Consider the following 26,313-nt stretch of genomic DNA (forward strand, 5'->3'; position numbering starts at 1 on the left):
GGGCTCACAGGGTCGCCTCTTCACAGCAGGAGACCTCTAAGCATGGCCCCCTCCAAGCTCGGCTCTGAAGAAGCTAACTGAAGAGACGAAACAACTCAGAAAGTCTCCCCAAGACAAGTCTGGCTGGCCACGCAAAACCACTTTTGAATGTCAGACCCTGAGCAGGACTCTTTCTCTTACTTTCTTCTGTAAACAGCTCTAACCTCTCCTCTCTCCTTAAGGAAGACTGAGGCCCCTAGCCTACAAGGAAGAAAACACATTTGGAAAAAGCTAAAGAAAAGAGGTGATTAGGAATATGACACTTCTGCTGCTGCTGCTTCTGCTAAGTCGCTTCAGTCGTGTCCGACTCAGCCCACCAGGCTCCCCTGTCCCTGGGATTCTCCAGGCAAGAACACTGGAGTGGGTTGCCATTTCCTTCTCCAATGCATGAAAGTGAAAAGTGAAAGTGAACTCGCTCAGTTGTGTCCGATTCTTAGCGACCCCATGGACTGCAGCCTACCAGGCTCCTCTGTCCATGGGATTGTCCAGGCAAGAGTACTGGAGTGGAGTGCTGACCCAATCAAAAAATGGGCCAAAGAACTAAATAGACATTTCTCCAAAGAAGACATACAGATGGCTAACACATGAAAAGATGCTCAACATCACTCATTATCAGAGAAATGAAAATCAAAACCACAATGAGGTACCATTTCACGCCAGTCAGAATGGCTGCAATCCAAAAGTCTACAAGCAATAAATGCTGGAGAGGGTGTGGAGAAAAGGGAACCCTCTTACACTGTTGGTGGAGTGGGGTGCCATTGTCTTCTCCGGACACTTCAGCTGTCACATGCTGATTGTTGAAGAGGCTGTTTTGCTTTGACTCACACCCACTGGGTCCTCCTCTAGCTTAGCCAGCCACCAGCCCATGTGTAGTGATGGGCCCTGAGCTACACACATGCCAGGAGATACTCGGAGCTAAACTGATCACTGCTGAGAAGTCTCCGTCATACATCCTGGCTTTGGATGCCTAATGAGTCATGCATGACTTTGATGAGCAAGTCCACGTGAGATTATAAAAAAGACAAACCAGGACTTCCCTGGTGGCTCAGTGGTAAAGAATCTGCCTGCCGATGAAGGAGACATGGGTTCAGTCCCTGGTCTGGGAAGATCCCATATGTCACGGAGCAACTGAGCCCGTGAGCCACAGCCACTGAGCTGTGGCAATATTAGTATACTGTGTATACCAATTAGTACACGTACACTAATTCCTGCTCTGGAGCCCGGGAACTACAACTACTGAGCCCCCAGGCCTAGAGCCTGTGCCCTGCAACCACAGAGGCCACAACAGTAAGAAGCCCTGGCACCACCACTAGAGAGGAGCCCCCTCACCGCAACGAGAGCAAAAGCCTGCACAGCAACAAAGACCCAGCACAGCTAACGACAAATGAAATTTTAATTTAAAAAAATTAAAAATAAAATAGATGTACAACTCACAGCGTGATACACCAGAGTACTGCATGCTCATTCACGAGCTCTTTACACACATCCCATTAGTGCTAGTAAAAGTGAGATACATACCCATCAATATATTTTATGCCTTCTGTTCAAGAATACACACAATGATCGTATCCTTTCCTGTTTAATTTTGTATACTGGTCTGAGGGAAAAATAAACAAGGCTATATATTTTTTGGAATAATAGGTCTTTAAATTCTAAGAAATTCCAAGGGATAAAATCAGTCAGATATATTAAATGTTAACTGCCATTTCCCTGTATTCTTCTGCTAACAGAATTAGAAACCACCCCCGTAGTGTATTTGATATCTGTCAAGATGTATATAGGCTTCCCTGATAGCTCAGTTGGTAAAGAATCTGCCTGCAATGCAGGAAACCCCAGTTCACTTCCTGGGTCAGTAAGATCCACTGGAGAAGGGACAGGCTACCCATTCCAGTATTCTTGGGCTTCCCTTACGGCTCAGGTGCTAAAGAATCTGCCTGCAATACAGGAGACCTAGGTTGGGAAGATCCCCTGGAGAAGGGGATGGCTACCCACTCCAGTATTCTGGCCTAGAGAATTCCACGGTCTGTACAGTCCATGGGGTCACAAAGGGTCAGACGTGACTAAGCGACTTCATCTTCTTTCAAGACATATGTATATATATACACTAATTCTTGCTTTCTTTACAGCCTACAATTACCAAAACTTCATTTTGAACCAAGAGACTTTTCCCAAGGCCCCATTGTAAACACTACTTTCCCATGGCTGACATACAGAGCACTCTGTAACCTGGCACTCACACCTTATATAAGCTGAGCCTATGAGACGCTCCCGAACTTACCTGTCCATTCGTACAATCATTCCATCAGAAAGTACCAGCATATGTGCTAAGACCTTAGCAAGTCAAAGCCTTTCTCCTCCTAGAATTTACATTCCGGTAAAGGAGAGAAAAAAGCAAACAAACAATTATAGACTGTAAGAGGTGATATGAAGGGAGCGTGCAGAGTGAGGGGATTGATTGGGGGTGACTTTAAGGGGAGGTGTCAGGGAAGGCCCCAGAGGAGGCGGCACTGGATCTGTGAGTCAGCTACGGGAGGGCCAAGTAAAAGCTAAGGGGACAGAATGCAAGGCTTTGTGGTGGGGAGTACCTGGCCTACTGACACATCAGCTGAGCAGGTGGGAGCACCTTGAGAAGAGATGGAAGTGGTCAGTGGAAGCCAGTTCACCCGGGACCTGAGGATCCACTTTATGTTAAGAGCATCTGAAGTCAAAGATCACTCCTTTGTCTTTATTCGTGTGTGTGCTGCACTGTGCTTAGTTGCTCAGTCGTGTCCAATTTTTTTCGACTCTACGGACTGTAGCCCCCCAGGCTCCTCCGTCCATGGGGATTCTCCAGGCAAGAATACTAGACTGGCTTGCCATTTCCTCCTCCACAAGACCTTCCCAATCCAGGGATTGAAGCCAGGCCTCCCACATGGCAGACAGAATCTTTACTGTCTGAGTCACCAAGGAAGCCCAAGAATACTAGAGTGGGTAGCCTATTCCTTCTCCAGGGGAATTTCCTGATCCAGGAATCGAACTGGGATCTCCTGCGTTGCAGGCGGATTCTTTACCATCTAAGCTACTAGGAAAGCCAGTCTTTACTCATAACTGCCCCCAAATAGGGGGAAACTCTCATATTCCTCACCTACTAAATGGATAAACAAACTGTGGCACAGCTGTTTAAAGCCATGCGACTCAGCAATAAGAGGGAACGAACAGCTAATACATGCAACATGGCAGATGCAATTCCAATGCATTATGCCAAGTATATCTGTTATCTATGTGCGTGCGTGTGTGTTCAGTCATGTCCAGTTCTTTGTGACTTCATGGATTGTAGCCCACCAGGATTCTCTGTCCATGAGATTTCCCAGGCAAGAATACTGAAGTGGGTTGCCACTTCCTCCTCCAGGGAATCTTCCTGATCCAGGGATCGAACCTGAGTCTCCTGCATCTCCTGCATTGGCAGACAGATTCTTTACCACTGAGCCACCTGGGAAGCCCCATCTGTTATCTATGCTGTGTAACAAATCATCCCCAAACTCAGAAGAGGCGAAAAATATCTTACCATGTGTCAGAAAGGAAAATTGGAAATATCAAATGAGGGGGACAATAGCCCATTATGAAAGTTGCAGTTATACTGGTTCAGTTCTAGAGAGAAAGTGAACGCTGCATCAGTCTTCACAAATGAGGATCACCCGTGGGGGTCTGCAATGTGGTAGAGACAGAATCATGTAATTCACAGTTCTTATTAGTCACATTCTTGCTGTTGCTGTTCAGTCGCTCAGTCGTGCCTGACTCTTTATGGACTGTAGCCCACCAGGCTCCTCTGTCTATGGGATTTCCCATGCAAGAATACTGGACTGGGTTGCCATTTCATTCTCCAGGGGATCTTCCTGACCCAGGAATAGAACCTGCTTCTCTTGCAGGTCCTACATTGGCAGGTGGATTCTTTACCAGTAGCACCACCAGGGAAGCCTTAGTCATGTTACTGGAAGCAAAATGTACTATTTTGTTGGGTCATCTGGGAAAAGAGAACGTCCCATGACATGACACAGTCTTGATACGCATGAGATGGCGTGTGGCTGATATAATCCTTGGCTGTGAGTACAGAGCCACGGAACCCAGTGCTGGTTCCCTGCTGACACCTCTGGGACCCCAGACCCTCAGTGCTTCAGAGCTTTGGTTTCCTTCACCTGCATTAGTTGTGGTTGGGAATCCATCTCTAAGGCTCCTTCCTTCTGTGAATTATTAGCCATCATTCTGTGACTTGACCACATGCTGCTTCTTGTGTGATGCTCTTTCCTGCCTTCCCAGGTAGGGCTGGGGGCTCCTGCATCCCTCTAGCACATCCATGAGACTTCCTAGGGCCATTTGGGTACCACCTGCACGAATCTGCTATATCTGCTGGCCACCTGCTCCACCTGTTTAATCTTTTCTGTCAAATGAACTCACTTTTAAAAAACTTAAATTTGACTACGTTTATTTTAAAAGTAAACTTTATGTCACAATAGAAGTGGAAGAAAATCGGCGAGACTAGTTAGCTTGAAGCCAACTATAAAATGAATACGATGAGGGCATAGTGATGGAGCCAATTACAGCTGGAAACTTGGGTCTAAGTCTTTTTTTTTTAAGATGGGAGCTCTATGTCTTTTCAATTTTTTAAGTGATTGAAGAATGGCAATAAAGACCTATTAGCACCAAACTGAGGCATTCTCCCTGCTTTAACTAAAGTCTTAAAAGATAACTGAAAAGTGAATAACTTTGTCCTTTGGTGATTTGGGCTTATTTAATGCCATGTCTATACACCATCCAATACCATTTCCCATTACACACTGATGTGTCTGTCCTCTATAGGGCTTCCCGGGTGGCTCGGTAGTAAAGAATCTGCCTGCCAATGTAGGAGACGCAGGTTCAATCCCTGGGTTGGGAAGATCCCCTGGAGGAGGAAATGGCAACCCACTCCAGTATTTTTGCCTGAAGAATTCCATGGACAGAGGAACCTGGCGGGCTACAGTCCATGGGGTCACAGAGAGTCAGACACGACTTAGGGACTGAGCCATGCAAACACACATATGTCCTCCATATTCGGGGAAGTGTTGAAACTGTTATGCATTATAATTATTTCAAATTTGTTTCTCTTGACTGATCTCCCGGAGAACAGGTGGGTTCTGGTTTATCCGTCTCTGCATCCTTAGCAGACATCCCTTTCCCTCCTTCAGAGGACTCGGGACACCCGGCACAGGTCGTGCCATCAGGGGGCGTGAGGAGGAGATGAGCAAAGCTGCCATCATCAGTGAGGGTGCGATTTGAGTTCCAGCAGGAGCTCTGCCTGAAGTTCTAAAGAGGGGAAATTAGACTCCAAAGGAGGATTTGGCCCAAGTTCAGGTACTGTTTTGAGGTGATTTTCAGAGCTATGTTAAATCTCCATGTGGGTTCAAGGCTGCAAAACAGCAGCTACCCAGAACTAACGTGTACAAGCAATGAAGGGACTTCCCCGGCGGTCCAGAGGTTAAAACCCCACGCTCCCAACGCAGGGGGCCTGTGTTTGATCCCTAGTCAGGGAACTAGATCCCATGTACTGCAACCAAGAGTGCGCACGCCGCAAGGAGATCAAAGGTCCCGCGTACTGTGCCTGAGACCGAGAATGGCCAAAAAAAAAAGCTAAAAAAATTCATCTTGCCTCTATAATAATTCCCTAAAAATTGAATTACAAAATAAAGAATAAATAAAAGCAGTGAACATTTTGGAGTGAATTTTTTTTTTTAATGAAAAGACATGGAGTTTTGGGTTTTCAATTTTTTTTCCTTGAAAAATGAGAGCATCCCTACAGGGTGCCAACACGGGTAGAAGGTACCTTAAAAGGCTGGAAGGGCCGTAGACACCTTGTATACCTGTGCTCAGAGCAACATTTCACCACAGTCAAGAAATAGAACAACCCCAATGACCACCAACTGATGAACAGGCAAACAAAATGTGGCTAGAATATTATGCAGTCATGAAAAGGAACGAAGCACAGAAACATTCTACAACATGGCCAAACGTTGAAAACATTGTGTTAAATGAAAGAAGTCAGATACAAAAGGTCACATATTATATGATTTGGTTTACAAGAAATGTCCAGAAGACAGCAGATGAGTGGTTGCCAGGGGCTGGGAGGATAAGATACAATGAAAGGCTGTTGAAATTTCCTTTTGAGGTGATGAAAATGTTCTAGAATTGATGCAGTATGTGAGTGCCATCACAATAAAGCTGTTACCAAAAAGGCTTGGAGGAGCACAGCTTTGTAAACCAGCTGGGAGGGTAATGAGGTTTGTTTATAGCTGTGGTCCTCAGGCCTGACTGCCCATGAGAATCACCAGGGGAGTGTCAGGAACCAATGCCAGCCCCACTTGGACTGCTCACATAAGAAGCTCCTGGGGGTGCGACTGGCCTTTACAGTTTTTAAATCTCCCCAGGTGATTCTGAGACGTAGGGAATACTGGCTCAGGAAACTGGCAAATGCAGATGCAGACTTGACCCAGATGCGTGTCCTTGCTCATGACCAGACCGGCCCACCTTGCTCTGTCCCCATCAAAGCCCCTTCTTCTCCATTTTGTGACCTTTGAAAATAAGTCAGCTGCCCGAGAAGCTATGTGCTCAACCTTCATTATTCATTAGGGAAACACAAACCAAATCCACAATGAGATACCACTTCACACCCATGAGGATGGCTATTATTGAAAGATGCAAAAGTGTTGGTGAGGATGTAGAGAAACTGGAACCTTTGTGCAATATTGGCAAGAATGGAAAATGGTGCAGTCATTAAGGAAAACAGTATGGAGATGCCTCAAAAAGTTAAACTTAGGGACTTCCCTGGTGGTACAGTGGTTAAGAACAGGCCTGCCAATGCAGGGAACATGTGTTCAATCCCTGGCCCAGGAAGATCCCACATGCCTCAGCACAATGCAACAGAGTAGCTCCCGCTCTCTGCACCTGGAGAAAGCTCGCACGTAGCAACAAAGACTCAGCGCAGCCAAAAATAAATAAAAAATGTTAAAAAGTTAAACTTAGATGCTTTTGTAACCTTGCAATTGCACTCTTAGGTATATATCCAAAAGAATTGAAAGCAGTTAAACAAGCTTACACAGGTTCATAGAAGCTTTATTCACAATAGCCAAGAGGTGGAAACAACCCAATTAATTACTGGCAATGAATGATTAAACAAAACGCGGCATATACACACAATGGAATATGATTCAGCCTTAAAAAGGAATGAGATTCTGACACATGCTACCACATGGATAAATCTTGAGAATATTATGCTAAGTAAAATAAGCCAGACATAAAAAGGCAAATATTGCATGATTCCACCTAGATGAGATATTTAGAAGCAGCAGTTTCATGGAGACCAAATGTAGACTAGGTTACCAGAGGCTGAGGGAAGTGGGGAGTTACTTTTGATACAGTGGGAACAGAATTTCTGTTTGGGATGATTTAAGAGTTCTTGAGATGGATAGTGTGACGGTTGCACAAAACTGTGAATGTACATAATGCCACTGAATTGCATAATGGTTAAATGATAACATCTGGACTTTCCTGGTGGTACAGTGGATAAGAATCCGCTTGCCAATCCAAGGGACCCATGTCTGGGAAGATCCCTGGTCCCAGAAGATTCCATATGCCACAGAGCAACTAAGCCTGTGTGCTGCACTACTGAGCCCGAGCGCTGCAACTACTGAAGCTGTGTGCCGAGAGCCCGTGCTCCGCAACAAGAGAAACCACCGCAATAAGAGGCCCCAAGCACCGCAAAGAAGAGTAGCCCCGACTCATCGTAACTAGAAAAAGCCTGCACATGACAACGAAGACCCAGCACAACCAAAAAATAAATCGTTAAAATTTTAAAAAGCAGCAGCAGTGGAGGGGGAACTTTCCTGGTGATCCAGTGGCTAAGACTCTGTGCTCCCAATGCATGGGGTCTGGGTTTGATCCCTGGTCAGGGAACTAGATTCCATATGCCACAACTAAAGAGTTTGCATGCTGCACACCAGTGCATGCTAAATTAGACCCACTGCAGCTAAGTCAAAAAAAAAGAAGCAGTGGAGGCGTAGGGCATGCACCACCCTGGGTTCAGACCCTGTGACGGTGGGCTGCCAGCTTCATCTCTCTGCACCTTGGTTCCCTCACCCACAAAAGCAGGATAACCATAGGGGCCACCTGTTTGGGATGTGGTGCAGACTGAATGAAATAATAGGCAAAACGCTCAGTTCAGAAGCTGGTATACAGTAAGTGCTCAGTAATGGCTATGGGTATCACCACCACCATTACTAGCATCATTATCCAGACCCACACTGATATGTCTGCCTTCACTCTGACGTCCATTCAAAAGGCAGAGTGTGTTTGGGGGTGATGAAAACGTTCTGGCATTAGATAGTGGTGATGGCTGCACAACCTCTGTAAAGTGGTGCATTTACGGAATGTAAATTGGATGTAGACAAAACAGTTAGCTGTGCTGTGCTCAGTCATGTCCAACTCTTTTGCAAGCCCATGGACTGTAGCCCACCACGTTTCTCTGTCCTGGGGATTTCCCAGGCAAGAATACTGGAGTGGGTTGCCATTTCCTCCTCCAGGGAATCTTCCCAACCCAGGGATCAAACCCGCGCCTCCTGCATTGGCAGGCAGATTCTTTACCACTAGCGCCACCTGGGAAACCCGTAGAAACTATAATCACATAGTAACGTAGACACATGTAAGAATCGCATAGTAGGAAATACGTATTTGCTAAGCGGCAAAGTCAGGACCACACAGCAGAGAAATACTTGAGCTGCTGTTTGAGAAGAATCTCAGTTCCTGGTATCAGTGACCAGCTGGGGCTGGGTCTTGGGACCTCAGTCACCTCTGTTCTCTCTGGAGCTGCCCCACCATTCTTGGGGGCTTGTCTGGCTCCCGAGAGGCACACAGAGGAGGCAGGCAGGAGTCTAGGCCTTCGGGAACAAAGCCGAGATAGACGACCTGGGGAATGAGTGCTGAAAGGGTCAAGTTCACTGACATTCCAGATCTACAGACTGTGCCCCTTCCCACGTCACACCTACCGCCTGTAGCGTTCCCTCGGCCTCCTCCTGGGAAGATCTCTTCGCCTCGGACGTCAAAACAAACCTGCAGGGCAGAAAAGGGGGAGTAGGATGGTGATGACCAGCTCTCCCAGCCCCGGTTTCCTCATTACTGACTAGAGGCTAACAACGCTGGCTTGAGAGCCCACTGGGATGGGGAGGGGTGATGCAGATTCCTGGGAGCGGGCTGCAGGCCCAGGTAAATGCTCAGAAAGAGCACCTGCCTCGTGACGTTAAGCAGCAGCACCTGCTTGGGCAGCGGGCGGTCCCACACCTTTCATGTGCTGGGCAGGTAATTTCTACCTGGAAGACTCAGCAACCCCAGCCTGGGATCTGAGAGCCCAGCTGGAGCGAAGATGTGGAATCAAGCACTTGGCAGGGTGTGGGAAGAGTTCCAGCTAAGTCACTTCAGTCATGTCCGACTCTGTGCAACCCTGTGCACTGTAGCCCGCCAGGCTCCTCTGTCCACAGGATTCTCCAGACAAGAATACTGGAGTGGGTTGCCATTTCCTCCTTCAGAGGATCTTCCCAACCCAGGGATTGAACCCGTGTCTCTTCTGTCTCCTGCAGTGGCAGGCGGGTTCTTTACCACTAACGCCTCCTGGGAAGTCCTCAAGGAGCTGGACATAGAGGGTGGAGTCTCAGGTTTCTCAAAACTCAGACCTTGGAATTCTCTGAACTGGCTTAACATTCCCTCTGGGGCAGGAAATACAATCCCCCACCCCGCACCCTGCCCCATGACTGTGTGATAAGGTGGAAACCTAGCAACACCCACCCTGAATCCACCAGGGGAACACTGGCTGGAAAACGTGCAAACTACAGTCACAAAGCAAATGTGTGGGACCTCAGGAGAGAGGAAGAGAAGAGCCTGCTCTCTCTGGAGGTTCAAAAAGACGAATGAGGGAAAATCACCCCAAACAATGTGAAGTTCAATGCTCTTATGATTATTTAGGAAAGCTATTACAGTATGCTTTAAATATGCACTGTTCATTGTATGCACATCTCAAAGCATTTGAACTGTAAGAGGTGAGCTATTGTAAGTCCCCTGACCTTTGGAGTTTATCTATCCGGTCTCATCTCTTTTCAGAAACAGGGTGAAAGGAGCTATATCTGAAGGCTTAGACTCCTGGTGATGGGTTGGAGGTCAAACAGCCAGCTGGTGGCTTGGCCTCCGATTCCAGCCCCTGTGAAGTTTCCACAAATATTTATGAGCCTTTCGATGGCCGGATGGTGGGGAAAATGTTGAGAAAAGTTACAGGGAGTGTTTGCATTTAGGATTTGCCAGCAACTCGCTGTGTAACTGAGGTGGCTTCTCTTTGGGCCTCCGTTTCCTCATCTGTAATATGGGGCCAGAAAAAGCAGCCTCCAAGACCTCTTTTTGCTCCAAGAACACAGTGAAGATTTGTGAATAGTTTTTCTAATTTCTAAAGCAATGTAGGGACTTCCCTGGAGGTCCAGTGGTTGGGTCTCTGCACGTCCACTGCAGGGGGCATGGGATCAACCCCTGGTGGGGGAATGAAGATTTCACATGTTTTGTAGCTCTGCCAAAAAAATAAAAATAGCAATATCTCAATTTAAAAAAGAGGCAGTGTAGCCTCTCCTCACCTAAGTATTATTAAAAAAAAAAAAAGACCCATCTGTTTCTAAGTGGCACTTTTTCCCCCAAAATGTAACTTTGATTCTGCTCCGTCTGAAATCAGCTTCCTACCTCTTATGTAGGACCTCAAAGTTATGAAATTTCTAATTCCAATGTCTTGGCTATTCAGGTGTTAGAGAATTATACAATATTTCTATGACTCAAATCAGGCTTTTGGCTTTAAGACTAAAAGATCCGAGTATCTGGGTTTTTTGTTTTTTTTTTAAAGAAAAATGACGGATATCAGCCCTTAGAAAAATCAGCTCACTTGGAGACCTCCATGGCGTTATTGCCTCCTTTAATATTGCTGACAGTCTCTTGCAAATGTATCACAAGTTGGCATTTATTAGTGCGAGGCACAAGTAAGGGGCATGTTATTTGATTTGAATAACAGCTTGGAGCTACAGTTTGAGTCCAGAAATATATTAGTCAGAAACAATCTCATTTAATAACACAGAAACTAATAAAAGAAAAGTATTCCAACTGATTCAGAATTGAATTTATGAATATTGCTTTAGCAGGATTAATGATCAAAACCCCAACCTGTTTGTCACGTTATAACTGACTTTTCCATTTAAATGCAAAACCAGAAGTCAATGAGTCCGAAGGATTGTATATTGCTTTGAAGAAAACCAGTTCATTTTACATGTAAGCTTCCAAATTGGCAATAAACTTTAATTACAGGGTCAGATAATCAAATTATAATCAAATAGCCTCACATAAAAATCTATGTTTGAAATTAATGAGATACAAGGCTGCCACTCGGTACCAATACACCTCTGTAGCTTACTAGCAGACATTTCATTTTCATTTAAAAGTCACCTTAAGGACTTTCTCCTCAATTTTCACCGTGTAGCTTAATTTGATTTAGAAAACATTTCATTCTTAGACCATACAGTCCTTTGGATTTTCAGACTCATCTCTGCCTTTCCCTCCTCTCAACCTCGGGGGAGGTCTGTTTTATAACTGACAATGGAATTTCCAAATGGGCGCTGTTGGGAAAATTTCCAGCTGCGGGGTGACTACGTGTCTATCTGTGTTGAGAAGAACCTTGCCCCCGTGTCAGGTGTCATCTGGCGGAGGCAGCATCCAAGCCATGGGATACCGTCACCTGGGAAATTTTGCCAGAGGAGGGAAAACATGCGCTTGCCTTAGAAATGCTTCAATTGTTTTGAAATCAACCAATCCATTGGCAAGCGAATGGCATTAACACTTACACGTGCCTCCTTATCTCATTAACTTACAAACAAGAATGTGGAGTTGTATTTTAAAACCTCTGTATTTTATCTTTAAAAACCAGCAATGTCTTTGTCTTCATCAGTAATATTTCTTTTGGGTCAGAATGATGAAGAGCCAGCTTCTGGGCTTCCTCTTACTGGCAGGTAGGAGAGCTGGGACCAGAGAGAGAGATGCCGAGGGACAGCTTTCTATCACTGACATGCTTTCGCTTTCTAAAAATTAGACTTTTGAGTCTTTCCATATTATGCAATAAATGAGGTGCACAGCACCTGACCAGGTTGCCAGCTTTAAAGAAAAAAAATATATATCAATTTTTAGCATAAGTATATCCCAATTATTGCTTGGGATATACTTCTAAAAATATTCATTCATGAAATTCAAATTTAACTGGACATCTCGTGTTTTTGAGAATGCTTGGGATCCTAATCTGTAATAATAATGATAATAAAGTTTGGTATCTTCTGTAACATTAAAAGGGTTTCATGGGGACTCCCTGAATATTTTGCAAACTTGCCTGATTACCCAATCACATGGATCAGCTGGGAGTTTTCTAAAACTACAGTTGCCCAGGGCCACCCTAGCAATGCCGATTCACTAGGTCCAGGGTTTGGCCTGGGAGTCTGTATTTTGACAAGTTTCCCAGGTAATTCTTGGCATCAGACAAGTTTGGAAGAACACTGCAAATACCTCTTTGTCACGACATCCCTGAGAAGGAGGTGGTGATGGAGTAGGGCAGGTAAGGCCAAGTGATGCATTTTTTCAGCTGGGGAATTCATGTCCCAAAAAGGAAGAGGGAGTGTTCGGCTGTCTTCAGAATCTTGCACCAATTGAAACACCAGCCTCGGAGTATTTTATTTCACTGTGGCATAAAGTTAAATGTTATTTGCCTTAATTACTATCTTTGCTGTTTTGTTTGGCAAGCTCAAGGGTCCTACTGTGAGCTATGTAAGTGTGAAGCATCAGTCGAACCTGCCTTGGGTTTTTTATTTGTAATAAGGACATCCTCCCACCTCCAGCCTCCTCCATGGTTTTACCACTAGGACACAAGAGAGACAGGAACTAAAAGCCTTTGGGAAGCTATATCCGTCAGGGCTCAGTCCCAGCTGTGAGAGGGGAGGGGGAGTGTGCCACACAAACTCCGGTGTGCTGCCCCCCACCCACGCCCAGGACCCCTCTAGCTCGTCCTCCACAGCAATCCACAGGGACCTCTGGAAGATGCTGCCCCACACTGCAGGGCAGGGAGGAGAACACCATTTCAGTGTGAACCACAGCCTGTGTCTCACCCCCACTCCCTACACATACACATTAAACAGAAACTGTAAGGATGACAAGGTGATGAGAATATTCAGCAAAAACCAAGAGGACCATGGGGCACGCACACGCCGCCCTGCTCTGCGCTATTACCTCCAGGGCAGGAACTGTGGGTTTGGAATCAGCCATTTCTCTCTCCTCCTTCTGTTCACCAGCAGAGGCATGAAGCAACACATAAAAGGGAAGTCCGGTTTCTCCTGCTCCCGGCTCCCCCTTTCCACCTCGTATTCGGAGTGTCTTCTTGCTCCCCAACAACCTGGGCGTTCATATTTTACTTGCATAGTACAAGCAGCCTCTTTTGGTCAGCGTGGACTGACCACTGAGCCAGCAGTCAGAAAGGGAGGGCTCCCTCCACCTCGTCTCTTGCCATGACCTTGGGCAACCCCGGTCTCTGCCTCACCTCTACTCAGGTTGTGCTTCTTTCTGACATCCTGGAGTCTTCTGCCACGCCTTCCCTTTTATTGGTGACTGATGAGAGTGTCAATTAGGCAGCCTCTAAGATCAAAGAAACACAATTTAATTTTTCCTTTTCACCTGAAGCAGGTTATGTCTGCCCCTTCTCATTAGAAAATTAACTCCTAAATGACTGCCGCTGTGCACCTTTATCTCGACAGATCTTTTCACCATTGCTTGATTTGGCTCCGCCCTCTATGAACCCAACGACTCAAGGGATAATAAGGAATATGTTTCACTTGTAAAGAAGATGGTCTACAAGTCCTCCCAAAGCCACTGACCCTGCAGATTACACCTCATGTGATCCCGATGGATGCCAGGATTTTTCTAAAGACCTGATGAATGTAGTTGCCTCTTACTCTGTTCTGAGGAATCCAGAGGAACCCAACTCAACCGAATGAGATGTGCAGGAGAAGGCAAAGCATCCATGGGAACAAACAGGACAGGATATGGAAGAAGGAAAAGCAAAGTCGGGATGATAATGATCATGGCAAGTGGTGGCATTTGGGCGATGAAGATGAGTAAATTATTCTTTCTTCCTAATCTGAGCCTGTGGTGATGTTCTATTGACTACATAGGCACCAGGTCTGAAACATGGCCTGTGGCGTGTCTTCCAGAGACATCCGAGTCTAAGTCACTCTTGAGGTAAGGAACTGATCAAAATCAGTCCTGAGCCACTCTGCTCCCTCTGGTTGTGATGCTCGGCCAAGCACCCCTTAACTCTGAGGAGCACCACTCGGCGTCACAGCCAGTTCTTTCTGCAATGATGAACACTCAGGGCCCCTAAAGTAGGATTTTGGTTCAGACGTGATGTGAAATTCTGGGAGATGGATGCTGGATGGGTCTCATAGGCCCTCTTTGATCCAGAAGTTCTACAGCTATGGGTTCATCATAAGGAATATGTGTATAAAGCTTACGGTTCTGAAAACCTAGGAATCTTGTCCCGAGTGAATTTTTGTGGCTCATTCCTATGAAAGAATACCCTGAAGCCATTCAAAATCATGTAGAAGAGGACTTCCCCGTTCGTCCAGTGGTTAAGGATCCGCCTGCCAATGCACGGGACAGGGGTTCGATCCCTGGTCTGGGAAGATCCCACATGCTCCAGGCAACTAAGCCCATGCGCCACAAGTACCGAACCCATGCTCTGCAACAACTGAAGCCGCTGCAGGGAGAAGCCCAAGCACCGCAGCTAGAGAGCAGACCCTGCTCACAGCGACTAGGGAAAGCCCAGGCACACAAAGACCCAGGGCAGTCAAAATAAATACGTGTCACACAGAAGAGCACGCTGGGACATGGGGCTTTGGGTTAGTGAAGCCAGAGCACAAGCTACATAAAGACAAAAGTAGTGCAGGGCCCCCTATGGACAAGGAGCCTGGTAGGCTGCAGTCCATGGGGTCGCTGAGGGTCGGACACAACTGAGCGACTTCACTTCCACTTTTCACTTTCATGCATTGGAGAAGGAAATGGCAAGCCACTCCAATGTTCTTGCCTGGAGAATCCCAGGGACGGGGGAGCCTGGTGGGCTGCCATCTATGGGGCTGCACAGAGTCAGACACGACTGAAGTGACTTAGCAGCAGCAGCAGCAGTGCAGGGCCACGTTAAAGTTAACACTGGTCGTCTTCAGTTGACAGAATGATGAATGCTTTCGATTTCGTATTCCTTTTTTTTTTCTTGTTTTCCATGTTTTCTACACAAAGGTAATATTTATTATATATATATATATATTTTTTTTTTAATTAGGAAAAAACGAATTACACTTCTGCTGGGAAAAAGTATTGAACAGGACAAAAATCTTACTGACCTTTAAGGAACTTTCAGCTTCCATTTTGTCCTGAGTCAAAGGACTTTATGTTCTCTGTGTATGGAGGTTGTTCCAAGCTCTACAACCACTGGCGACCTGGGACTTTCTCCTTTCCTCTTTTTGACCTATGTGGAAACGTTCCAGCCAACAAGAGGAAGTATCAAAAGTTCTTATGGGTCAGTTACGGGATGTTTTCATACCTCACCTACCTCTGTGCTTTACCATGGAACCTGACTCAAAGAAGGTGCTGAGTGTTCCCTTGAATGAATGAAAGAAAAGGCCATCTTGCTATTTTGAGGGTTTTCATTTTTGTTCCATTGTTAAAACCTGGTGGAGGGAGTGGAAAAAAAAAGACATTTAACTCAATTCATAACAATCGGGGGTTTAAAATAGAAACTCCCAACCAATTTTGACTGAAAGGGTTCTGTAATAATCTGAACAGCTGCTGTTGTAGACTCAGCCTGAAACAACTTCCAGCGAAGTTCCAAGTCTGCGTTGGATAAAGGCGCAGACGGGGGCAAGGGCTTTAATTAGCATTAATTGCAGTGCCGGCCGGCTGTTTGTCGAAGCCTGGCGGCGAGCATCCTTCCGCAGGCTGTAGATGGAGCCATAACATTACTAAACGGCCTCCCGGCGCACAGGGTGGGGGTTTTGTGCCGGGAGAACCAGATGTATGAAAGTTTTTCCGCTTCCGTTTCTGAGTGTGAACAACCAGCGAACTCAGACCTAATTCTCTCCGAAGCTGACTGTGTTGGTTGAAGCCCAGAAGCTGGCGTTGGGGTGGATTCAGATTCCATGTGCCCAGCAATTATCACCTTCTAGCACCTTCCCCTCTGACAATTTCTCTGCTCCAGGGCATCCCCAGGGCTGTCAGTCCCACCTGGGCCAATGAAATGTATTTCGAACAGCAGATATGGTCCTGCTCTTTACAATCTCTTGCCTTCTTTCCATAAGAGCCACTCACCCAAGTGGCCTGGGCTCCCCAGGGCTCACCTGGCGTCCTGGCCAGAGGGGAGCTGAGGGAGGGTTTCACACCCGCAGACAGGGCCTTGGTTAGCTGGGCAAGCCTCACCTCCTCTTTCCCACCGAAAGGCCCAAACTTGATGAATGGTCCGACTTCAAAACCCTCCCTGGCTTGGTTGATCACTCACATTTCTTTCTCTTCTCTTTTCTGTCTTCAGGACACCTCTCCCTGGCTGTCTTTCTCGTCTCTCCATCTCTCTCTGCCTTCTTCCCCTCTCCTCTCTCCTGCCTTCCCTGCACCTTCTCTCTTTCCACACACAGATTCTTGAAGCCAGAGTCAAATCTTAAATCTAAGGCCATTTCACATTCACTATGCTGTTTTCCTACTGACTTCACTACATCTCATCAGGTCACTGCTTTTCTCGCAAATATTCCATGGCTGCCGCCCTGCTGTCATTCAGGGAAGGCCCACCTTGGCTTGACACTCTCGGGTGCACAGACCGTCTCCTCCTCTCCTGCCCTGTTTGGGCTTCCCAGGCAGCTGCCTTGATTTATACCTCCCCTCCACTGGCTGGACGCCCACTCGTCTCTCCAGGCCCACAGCACATGTTCCCACCTCTTTTACACTGCTTTCCTTGCTTGCCTCAGTGGGATTCCTCTCTCCTGTGAAAGGACTTCAGGATGGCACATGTTTTATTTGCTTTGGATTCTGGCTGCTGGAGTGTGTGTCTGTAAGATAAGATAATCCTTTAAAGGGTTTTCGTTGTAGTACCCTCTTCCCAGGCTTACCCTTGCAAGAGAAGGACGGCTGTTGACCAGGGTGATGAGTGGCCAGGGTGACTTCCTGGGCCCTGTGGGGAATGGGGAGGTCCCTGGCAAAAAATCAATAGCTTCAGGTCACCGCGTGTTGGTGGAAGAGGACCTCTTCCCATCCCTGAGGTGAGACGGCAGGTCCTCAGACCAGCTGTGGGGAGGGCAGAGGGAGAGGTGAAGAAGATGGGGAGTGTAGACACTGATGGAGCCTTGAGAAGGGGTGGTGCCCTTGCCCCGTGGTAGGTGGGAAACCAGGCAGCTTTGTTGGATCTGAGAGCAGAGGGCCTCTGAGTTTGAGGGGAGAGTCTAGTGGCAAACCAGCTACAGGACGGGTCTGGGCAGAAAGGGCCTTAGTCTTATAGAGTGAGCTTCCAGTCTCCTGGCCTGGCAGGGAGAGATGCGGGATACACAGACGCAGGCGTTGCAGCAGAAGTGGTCAGTGTTCCCTGGCCCCTGTAGCTCTTGGACTGTACCTTCTTCTTGCCTGCTGGTCTACCAGCTGCCAGCCCCTGCGTCTCCTTGCCAGAGGGATTCCCCTGGTTGCTCTGCCCATGCACAATGGTAGGCCAGTGTGCTTGGAAAATGAGACCACAGCAGCCCTGATGTCAGCACTGATAGAGCTGATGGATCAATACCCCAGCTCTCTCGCCCCTCACATGTACTCATTCTCCACTTTCTCAGAGTTCCTGGCAAGACTGAATGCCACTTGCCCACCGGGTACTGTGATAACACGCTCTGTGGCAGCTTCTTTCCCTTCCCTGTCTCACTGCTGTATCCCCTACTACTGTGGGTATCACCTCCAAATAAACGATCGACCTGATTTTGGAGGAACTCAAAACCAATACAAACTCAAAAGAGGCCCTTGGGAAGGAGTGAGAATGATGCAGCAGGAAGCCTCAGGGCCTGACATGGGTGTGGAACTCTCCCAGGGGACTCGGCACAGGCAGATGATGCCTCTTCCCAGAGTCTGTGTCTCATAAGCCTTCTCCTTCCTCTCCCTACAAAAACACAGCAGGACAGCTAGGAAGAAAGGGAATGGGGGCTTGTGCTTTAAATTAAATCGATTTGTTGAAAGAGGGGAATTGCATGTTCTTTTCATCTGCCTTTGTGGGTGCCTCCTCCAGCTGTGGCCTTTACCTGCTCCCCTCTCCATCTGAGCTGCCTGAAGGCAGGAAATGGGCCTTGCTCGGCTTGTGGTGGCTCATCCCCTGGTGTCTCCCACGAGGGACACTTGAGCCCGACTCAGTCCACTGGGGAGTATGCCAGGAAGTGCCGATGGCCCTAAAGAGCGCAGAGCAGCCCCCAGCTGATGGCCAGTAGGGAGGTGGGGACCTCAGCCTGATAGGTGCAAGTGACTGAACTCTGCCAACAACTGAGTGAGCCTGAGTGGATTCGTCCTGGGTCTCCAGTTGAGAACCCAAGTTGGCCAACACCTTGACTTTGGCCTCAGGAGACTTGGAGCAGAAGAACCAATTGAGCCTACCTGAAATTGTGACTTGAGATAATAAATTTGGGTTGTTTTAAGCAACTACGTTTGGAGTGATTTGTTACAGCAGCAATAAGAAACTAATACAGAGATTATAACAACCCCATGACTGCTACTTTCTGTGGCAGCTCTGGCTGAAGTGTTGAAAGGCAACCTTTACAGCATGGCCCTTTGTGCTTTGGTCCATCCTGCAGGTTACACGTGCACTTCCTATGCAGGTGGCTTGTTAAGGATAAGAAGTGAATGAAGAAAGCTGCAGGCTCCTTTGGGTCTGAAGAAGGGAGACATGGATATGGATCTGGGGTGGCTTTAGCTGGTTTTGATATGATGTGCGGGTGACCTCTGACTCACAGAGTTTGACGATCGTTTTCTGACTTCATTTCTTCAGGGCTTTTGGCAGGGAGAGCCCTGGAATCTGCCAAGAAGGCTGGTTATGTGGGCAGAAGCAGCGGTCCAGGGAGAAGACTTGACAGCACCCCGGCCGGTTCATCTCTCTATCCAGGTGGGATGATGCCCTGAGGTTTACCTTCAGGTTTTCTTCAACTCTTTTGCTTCTCTTCACCCAAGAACAGGATGCCTGGAGGCAGGAACGGGATTTGCTTTTCCTTCCCAATTCAACTTCTCTGTTTCAACAGGTTTTAAGCTAATGGTTGCTATGGCTGCCCACTGGGGCTGTTCATATACATCCCACGGGTTGTGGTAGGGAATGGGGGTTCACACTTTGATTCCTGCAAGGAACATAAGCAGCATTTTCAGCTCCCAGATGGAGGAAGTGGGAGCTGGCTTCTTGCCTTCATCGTGGAGCTCTGTGGGACCGACTTCTTGTCTGGAACGCAAAGCCCTTGTGTTTGGCTGGACTGTTGTGTCAACCTAGAAAGACTGTGGACTAGAGAAGCAACCATGTGTAGGCTATGGAAAACTGCCTCTGCCAAGGTTCAGGGGAGACTGACCACGGGGTAGGGGCCAGAGCCCGCCTCACACATCTGTCCTCTCTGGCCCTCAGCTCCCTCCCAGGTGAAGACACTTGGCCTCCTTCGCTTCCAAGGTTCCTTTTGACTTTAGAATTCTAGGTTTGAAAAAAAAAATCTAGTAGAACAGACACTAGCTGTTGACAGCAGTAATCTCTGCTGGGGTGGCAACGGGGAATAGTATTAGCGATTAACTTCCCAGGTCAAATTTTAGAAAATATTAAAAAATAATTTTTGGATCATATGCAACAAAACATTAATTTTTTAAATTGTGGGGTTTTGTTTTTCTTTCTAAAAATGTGCTTTCTGTTATGGAAAATTTCAAGCATACATAGACGTATGGGGTAACGAATTCCCACATACCCATCACTCAGCTTCAACCATGGTTGGCTCATAGCCCGTCGTTTCACCAGTATCCCCACCTACTCCCCCTCCTTCTGTCTTATTTTAAAGGAAATCCGAGGCATAACATCATTTCACTCAATACAGCATGTATCACTTTTGTAATTAGAAATTAAAATTTACCTGAGGCATTCTGGAACTAAATATACCTCCATACTCTCCTGCAGAAGCACCACAATAGGATGGAAATAAAATGGAACTGTTAGTCTTCTGGAGATCTGGAAGAAATCTGTTCTCTACCCATGATTGACTAATAATGTTTAATCCAAAGGAAAGAATCTCTAACAGTGGAATTTCATTTATCTGTGGGAGGGGCTGTATTGAGGGACAGGGCACGAGGGAACACTGTTAACTACTCCACTGTGGAGTGTGTAGAGCCAGTCCTGGGAGGGAATGGCTTGTTCATTATCTTCCCCAACTGTTTTGCACTGTATGTGTCAAATCCCATAGTAAATACTGAGAATTATTTTAAAGGATCTCTCAGGAGTTTGGCAGCCTCTCTCCTCCCATTCAACAGTTTCAAAATCCCTGTTACTACCACCACCCTCATCAGCTTGTGCTTATTAAAGGTCCACTTGGACGCACAGCCCCACCTGTTTCCCACTGAGATGGGTCCTTGACTTAATTTTGGGGGTGAGTTCTCCTGCTTTGTTCATTTGGATTAGAAACCCTGTGATGTTCGACCTAGTTTACGTTTTTCCTTTTCTCTTTTGAAACAATAAAAATGTTTCGTGGGGATTCTGGACTACATTAGAGGGTCGTTTTCAATTTTCATGCGAGACATATGGAAAGACTCACCTCCACTTACAGTTTATTCCCTGAGACGGTCTGACCCACAGCCGACACTCCGAAATGGAAAAGACCTTCCAGGCAGTCAGCATTTGAGCACATTTCCCGCCTGCGGCCTGTACTGACCTCAGCTCAAGTCAAAACTCACAGAAACGCTAGACTTGGATGATCCGGGACATGGAAACTTTCAATCCTAAAGTGTGCCCCCTCCTCACTGAGACTGGGGTTCCCCGGACTCTTAGAGTGAGATTGGGCCTGAGCCTGGGGATGGGGCGTGGGCTGCTACAGTGTTTCTCCTCTTTCTCTTCTTTGCCAGCGGGAGAAAGGCCCCTGGGACTTGTTCTATATGGTTGATGGTGCTTCTTTTTGCTTGCTTGAGTTAATGGAGAAAAGCTATACATGGATGTCTGCTGGACTAGTTATGTTTTCCTTGCAAATACAAATCTAAATTGCTCTAGCACAGACAGCTTTAATGCCTGAGTAAACGCTTGACCCTTGGTGAGTTTCCAGAATTAAGGTGTTCGGGTCTTTTGGCATCACTAGGAAATGGGCTTACACCTGACAGGTTAAGGGGTGACAGCAGTAAATACAGACAGGATCAGAGAAGCTGGGAGTCACAGGGTGGAGAGCTGGAAAATTCGGTCCTGACGTCCAGGCTCTCCAGCCTTTTGACATGGGGATTAAGAATGGCCTGCAGAGGCAGCCCGCAGTAGGGAGATTTTAAAGGAAGGATTTTTTGGGTGGAAGCAGATCTGGCAAGGCAGGGGGAGAGGTTTTTTGAGAGAGAAAGAAGAGACTGAAGGCTATTTGGGGGGATGGGGACTAGGGGAGATTGGGGAAGGGAGGGGAGAGATGAGTAGGGAGAAGCTTTGCGGTAGATGAACCTGGAATCTCTGCAGCTGTTTTCCCAGGAACCCTGATGAAGATTTTGCTTTCTTCTCAATTGCTTTCAGTTGTTGCCCCTGACACTGATGGACTGTGATGCTGATGGGAGCCTGGAGCCTAAGGTGGTCCAGATCTTTTGGGTCACAGAAGAGGGTAGAAAAGCAGGGTGCATCCTGGGAAACAACGGAGGTTTCACCATGAAATAGATTTTGGCCTTTTGTTGGACTTGACCTCCCCGCTTTCCCTTTTGACCAGGAGTGGGTCATGGGGTGGCTCCTTGCATCCAGGACCATCAGTGTATTCCCAGCATAGTGTGGAGAATGGGTGTTGCGGGAAACCAGGGATGTGCCGGGGCTGGCTTTCCCAGCCTTGCATAAAGGGCTGAGCCGCGGTGTACAGCACAGGCGGGGGCGGGGGTGCTGAGCAGCGCAGGACAAAGGCGCATGTCAGCAAGTCCTCCATCCGGCGGTCCGGGGGACTTGGCAGACCAGCCAGAGTTTCCTGGCATTTGGTTCTGAAGTAGGTAAGGCCAGCTGGCTCCGGAGAGTTTTTTGTAAAGCTTATGTCAGTCTGCGTCTTGGGGTCCTGTTTGCTGCCTGGGGGGTGATGGAGCTGGCTGGCCGAGTCCCAGCTGTTCCTTTGGGGGCCCATGTGGAGATTCTGGACTCCGACAGCATCTTTCAAGCCAGTAGAGGATGGGGGGCAGCGGGTTGCAGGAAGGTAGGGCTGGGGCTAGAACACGGTGGGGGGTGGGTCTAATAGCCGGAGCTGGTCTCTGGGGCTTAAACAAGCCAAGGAATTCTCACTGACCTGGAGAACAGACACGGGGTGTTCCCCTTTCCCTCCTACTGTGAAGTTTTCTGCCGGAACCTAACCCTCCCTGGGGCGCAGGGGTGTAAGGCACGCTTTGAAAAGGCATTCTTGACCCAGTACACCCACACAAGCTTTTTCTCTGGAAATTTAAAAAAAAAAGGGGGGGGGCTCCAAAACCCAAGTTTTATGCAAACACTTAAGAAGGCGGGCTTTCTGCCTCTTCGCATTACTATCACTAGACAGATTCCATTCCAGGTCCGGGCTGGGGGGAGAGGGAAAGCTTGGGGTTTGCCTCCAAAACCAGGGATCTGTTTCAAGTGATGTGTGTGCACACTTGACTCCCACTGCTCCAGCCTTAAAGGTCGTTCACACTTGAAAACCTCAAGTTTCTTCTCTGGAGCAGAGATCTTTTTCCAGGGGCTTTCTGCTAGTCCCTCTAGTGCTGCTGGGAATGGCAAGACCTCCCCCATGCAACCAAGGGTGAATGGGAGAGCACCCCACCCACGGTCTCAGGCACGCTAAGACGACCTGCTGCTCTTCTGCCTCCTTCACCCCGAAAAATAAAGTCCCCGGGGGCCAGGAGGTCACAGGAGTGGCTGATGCGCATGCGTGCTTGCCGTGTGCCCAGCACTCCTTCTGAGTGCTGTAGCATGAAATAGCTGATTTAAGCTCCACACTAATGATGACTATGATCCTCACTCTGCAGAGGCAGAAACTGAGGCCCAGGGAGACAATGAAATGAGCACATGTCGTGCCGCCAGGGCCCCGGGGGAGCTGGGATTCGAACCCATGTTCTTCTCGCGTCTCTCTGCACCTGCGCAGACTGAGCGTGGGAGGGAGGGCTTTGGCTTTGTGCCCTGGGATCTGAAGCTGAGCATCTTCTGAGGAGGAGCCTTGATGGGAGCGGGGAGAGGGAGGGGGCTGGAGCCAAAGCAGCACTAAGGGAGATGCGGGTGGAACTAGCTTCTTCCCGGAAGCCCACTGGGGCTCTGGAATCAATGAAGTCTTAGAATGAGCAGCTTAGCGGCCACGGGCTTGGGGGTGATTGCCCCACCCCCACCCCGCCGTCCCCAGGAGCCCAAACTACACCCATGGATGAAGCGGCTTTCGTCTTCATCCAGCGTTCGCCCCATGTCAGGCCCAGGTTGTGGGGCTGAGGACAGAGAGGAACAAGATGCAGCCTTTACATTAGATTCTCAGGTCATTACCTCCTGTATTTGATGGGAAGGGGTAAAAAGAAGGTTGGTGTAAAAGCCGCTGCTATTGCAGCGCTTTGGCACCTTGGGAGAATTCCACACGGAGGATAAAACACTACTGCTATTAGGAGAGACCCCTGTAATGGGCCTGTGGGACTGAGAAAGGCTGGACGAAGAGGTTTGGACAAAGACTTCAGCTGTGCTACGTGCAAGGAGTTATGGACTTAACTTGCTGAGACCTTGAGAAGGAGTTTGGGGTCCGAGAATAAATAGGAGTGAAGAGCTCCGCCACGCCCCTGCCCCAGTTATATCCTAATATCTTATCTTGCTAGGATCTGTGGAGGGTGTGAGGCAGGCAGTGGTTAATGAGATCTAGCAAAACTGAGGCCTAGAAACTTCCACTTTAGAGTTATGTCCCACCAGTGCAGTAGTTATTGCTGTGATTTCCTCCTTGCCCCTCTCTGCCCGAGACCTTAAGGGAGTAAAAGTCGGTCACTCACGCACGATAGTGCGCCTCGGAAATGCTGGCGTAGTTCCAGGCAGTAACGTGGCCGGCCATGAGGAGATAACCGAGTAAGGGGCTGCAGTGACCAGTGACCAGGAACGGATTCTTCACAAACCCGGTCTTCCTCCAACCATCTTGAAGGGAGGTGGACGGGGGGCCGACTCTATTACTGCAGAGAGCCTGGGGCTTGGGGCTGGGACAGCATGAGGTGGGTGAGACACTGCCTCTGGCACATTTCAGGGTGTGCCCCCAAACTCAGCCATCAAGATAAATCATATTTGGATGCAGCCTTTAAACTGTCAATATACAAATTCTGATGAACAAAATATCAAAATTTTAAATTAAGATAGAGCCAGTGTATTACGGATTATTTCTTTTGCCTCAGGCTGCAATATGACTGAGCAATGCATTGTTATGGATCCTGTCTTTATTTAACATGTTGATAATTCATTCATCATTGATTTTTTTTTGCATTGATTTATGATTCTTAAAACCTTGCGTTAAAATAAGACTTATCTTGATGGCTGAGTTTTTGGCACACCTTGAAATGTGCCCAGGGAGGAAATCTTACTCACCTTGCCTTGGTCCTGGCCCTGCCTGGGTACTTGAGACATCATTTTATTTGGCCTTAAAGAAAAGAGTAATTCATGAATCTGTGGGTTCATGGGGAAGAGCCACTGCGTGGGTGATACACTCTTGCAGAGTACCGTCTGAGACTGGTTCACTATTGACAGCTGTCTCTCCTCTGGCTGGTTAGTGCTGTCAAATGACAAAAATTAAACAATTCATTACCAGGTTTGATGTGCTTTATTTAAGGGAAAATAATCCATGGACTGGGGGAGTACAGTGCTTCACAAGCAGTGGGGCATTCTTCCCAAGGGATTTGGGGCAACGGGGAGTTTTACAGATGTTAGGAAAGGCGATGCAGAAATAGGGCATGGTTGGCTAGGATGCTGGGACTTCCCTTAAAAGGCAAGTGGGTCCTGTTTTGTAGGAGAAGGTGAACTGGGTAAAAGCTGAGTTGGAGGGACTTTGCTGGCCCAGTAGCTAAGACTCTATGCTCCCAATGCAGGGGGCCCAGGTTCAATCCCAGGTCAGGGAACATGATCCCACATCATGCAACTAAGGGTTCACGTGTTTTAACTCAAGATCCTGCATGCCGAATCTAAGACCCGGCATAGCCAAAAGAGAAAAAAAGCCAGCAGAATTGGAGGATTGGGGTTGGTTTCTTTGACATTGAGGTGTGTTCTGGCCCACTAGATTGGCCTGGCTACCATGGGTCCTGGTACCCGAATGACCTTTACAAGTGCCCTGACTGGGAGCAAGCCCATATTCACACATCATGAGAGGCAGCAAGGCTGGGGCCTCCCTGAGCCCAGATGGTGGGCACTGAGCCAAGGGACCCAGTGTTCCGAGAGGGACGTCTTTTGGGAAGGAGGTTGATTCGATTTTGTCTCAATGAGAACTTTCTTTGGATCTCTGTTCCCCGACTTCACTGCACATTTCAAAACAACATTCTTTATGAACAAGCACCAGGACATCAAATACTTCCACACCCTATGCTAGAAGCGCTTCAGGCCATGTTGCTCTTTTACTTTTAAATAGTTCCATGTAAAATCAGATGTTAACTCTCTCTGAATAAACCCAACTGGAAAGGCTTTTTCTTTAATAACACCAATGACAATCAGAACAGGTGCAAAGAATATGTGCCCCTAACTATAGAGCACCACGCTTTAGAAGGAAAACACTTAAGTTGTTACATATGTAACAAATAATTCTTATTTATGGATGGTGAGAAAAATGAGCAACAAAGCTTGGAGGGAAAGTACAGCAGGAAATATATTAGCAGGAAGCATGATTTATGTCTTTGGGGCCCATTTCTTTAATAAATGGATTTTGTTTGGCATCTTGGTCAACTGCAGCTCCACCCCACCTTTTAATTATTAAA

At 47.6% G+C, this 26,313-nt stretch overlaps 1 protein-coding gene and 4 long non-coding RNA genes across 15 annotated transcripts in view; 2 read left to right on the plus strand and 3 right to left on the minus strand.

Annotated features, from left to right (window-relative positions):
• LOC147353218 (uncharacterized) overlaps positions 1-13,723 on the minus strand; it is a 34,273-nt gene extending 20,550 nt beyond the window's left edge. The window contains exons 1-4 of one of the 11 annotated variants that reach the window (XM_086350702.1): positions 13,384-13,521; positions 12,667-12,838; positions 9,087-9,150; positions 8,827-9,006 (exon numbers count right to left, since the gene is read on the minus strand). In XM_086350702.1, coding sequence (XP_086206828.1) covers positions 8,887-9,006; positions 9,087-9,150; positions 12,667-12,755 — 273 coding nt within the window. In that variant the 5' untranslated portion in view covers positions 12,756-12,838; positions 13,384-13,521 and the 3' untranslated portion in view covers positions 8,827-8,886. Of the gene's footprint in view, positions 1-2,353; positions 2,397-7,883; positions 9,007-9,086; positions 9,151-10,589; positions 10,646-11,735; positions 11,852-12,120; positions 12,265-12,666; positions 12,839-13,383 lie in introns of those variants that run through there. The other 10 variants (XR_015145472.1, XR_015145477.1, XR_015145478.1 and 7 more) reach the window with 10 other exon arrangements.
• A 335-nt stretch (positions 13,724-14,058) lies between these two features.
• LOC147353219 (uncharacterized) lies at positions 14,059-15,803 on the plus strand. Its single transcript, XR_015145480.1, has 2 exons — positions 14,059-14,388; positions 15,485-15,803. It is a non-coding gene; the product is annotated as an uncharacterized LOC147353219 (long non-coding RNA).
• Positions 15,299-16,671, minus strand: LOC147353220 (uncharacterized). Its single transcript, XR_015145479.1, has 4 exons — positions 16,539-16,671; positions 15,755-15,872; positions 15,546-15,670; positions 15,299-15,431 (listed from the first exon to the last, which is right to left on the minus strand). It is a non-coding gene; the product is annotated as an uncharacterized LOC147353220 (long non-coding RNA).
• Positions 16,672-19,405: 2,734 nt separating this feature from the next.
• Positions 19,406-21,114, minus strand: LOC147353221 (uncharacterized). Its single transcript, XR_015145481.1, has 3 exons — positions 20,976-21,114; positions 20,301-20,338; positions 19,406-19,535 (listed from the first exon to the last, which is right to left on the minus strand). It is a non-coding gene; the product is annotated as an uncharacterized LOC147353221 (long non-coding RNA).
• Positions 21,115-22,267: 1,153 nt separating this feature from the next.
• The window catches only part of LOC147353222 (uncharacterized), a 35,322-nt gene continuing 31,276 nt past the window's right edge, over positions 22,268-26,313 (plus strand). The window contains exon 1 of the long non-coding RNA XR_015145483.1: positions 22,268-22,374. This is a non-coding gene — a long non-coding RNA (uncharacterized LOC147353222). The remainder of the gene's footprint in view (positions 22,375-26,313) is intronic.

The sequence above is a fragment of the Bos grunniens genome, chromosome 18 (assembly GCF_055505025.1).
Source record: "Bos grunniens cultivar Pamir isolate PY7600 chromosome 18, Bosgru_T2T1.0, whole genome shotgun sequence".
In the NCBI taxonomy this organism is placed as follows: domain Eukaryota; kingdom Metazoa; phylum Chordata; class Mammalia; order Artiodactyla; family Bovidae; genus Bos; species Bos grunniens.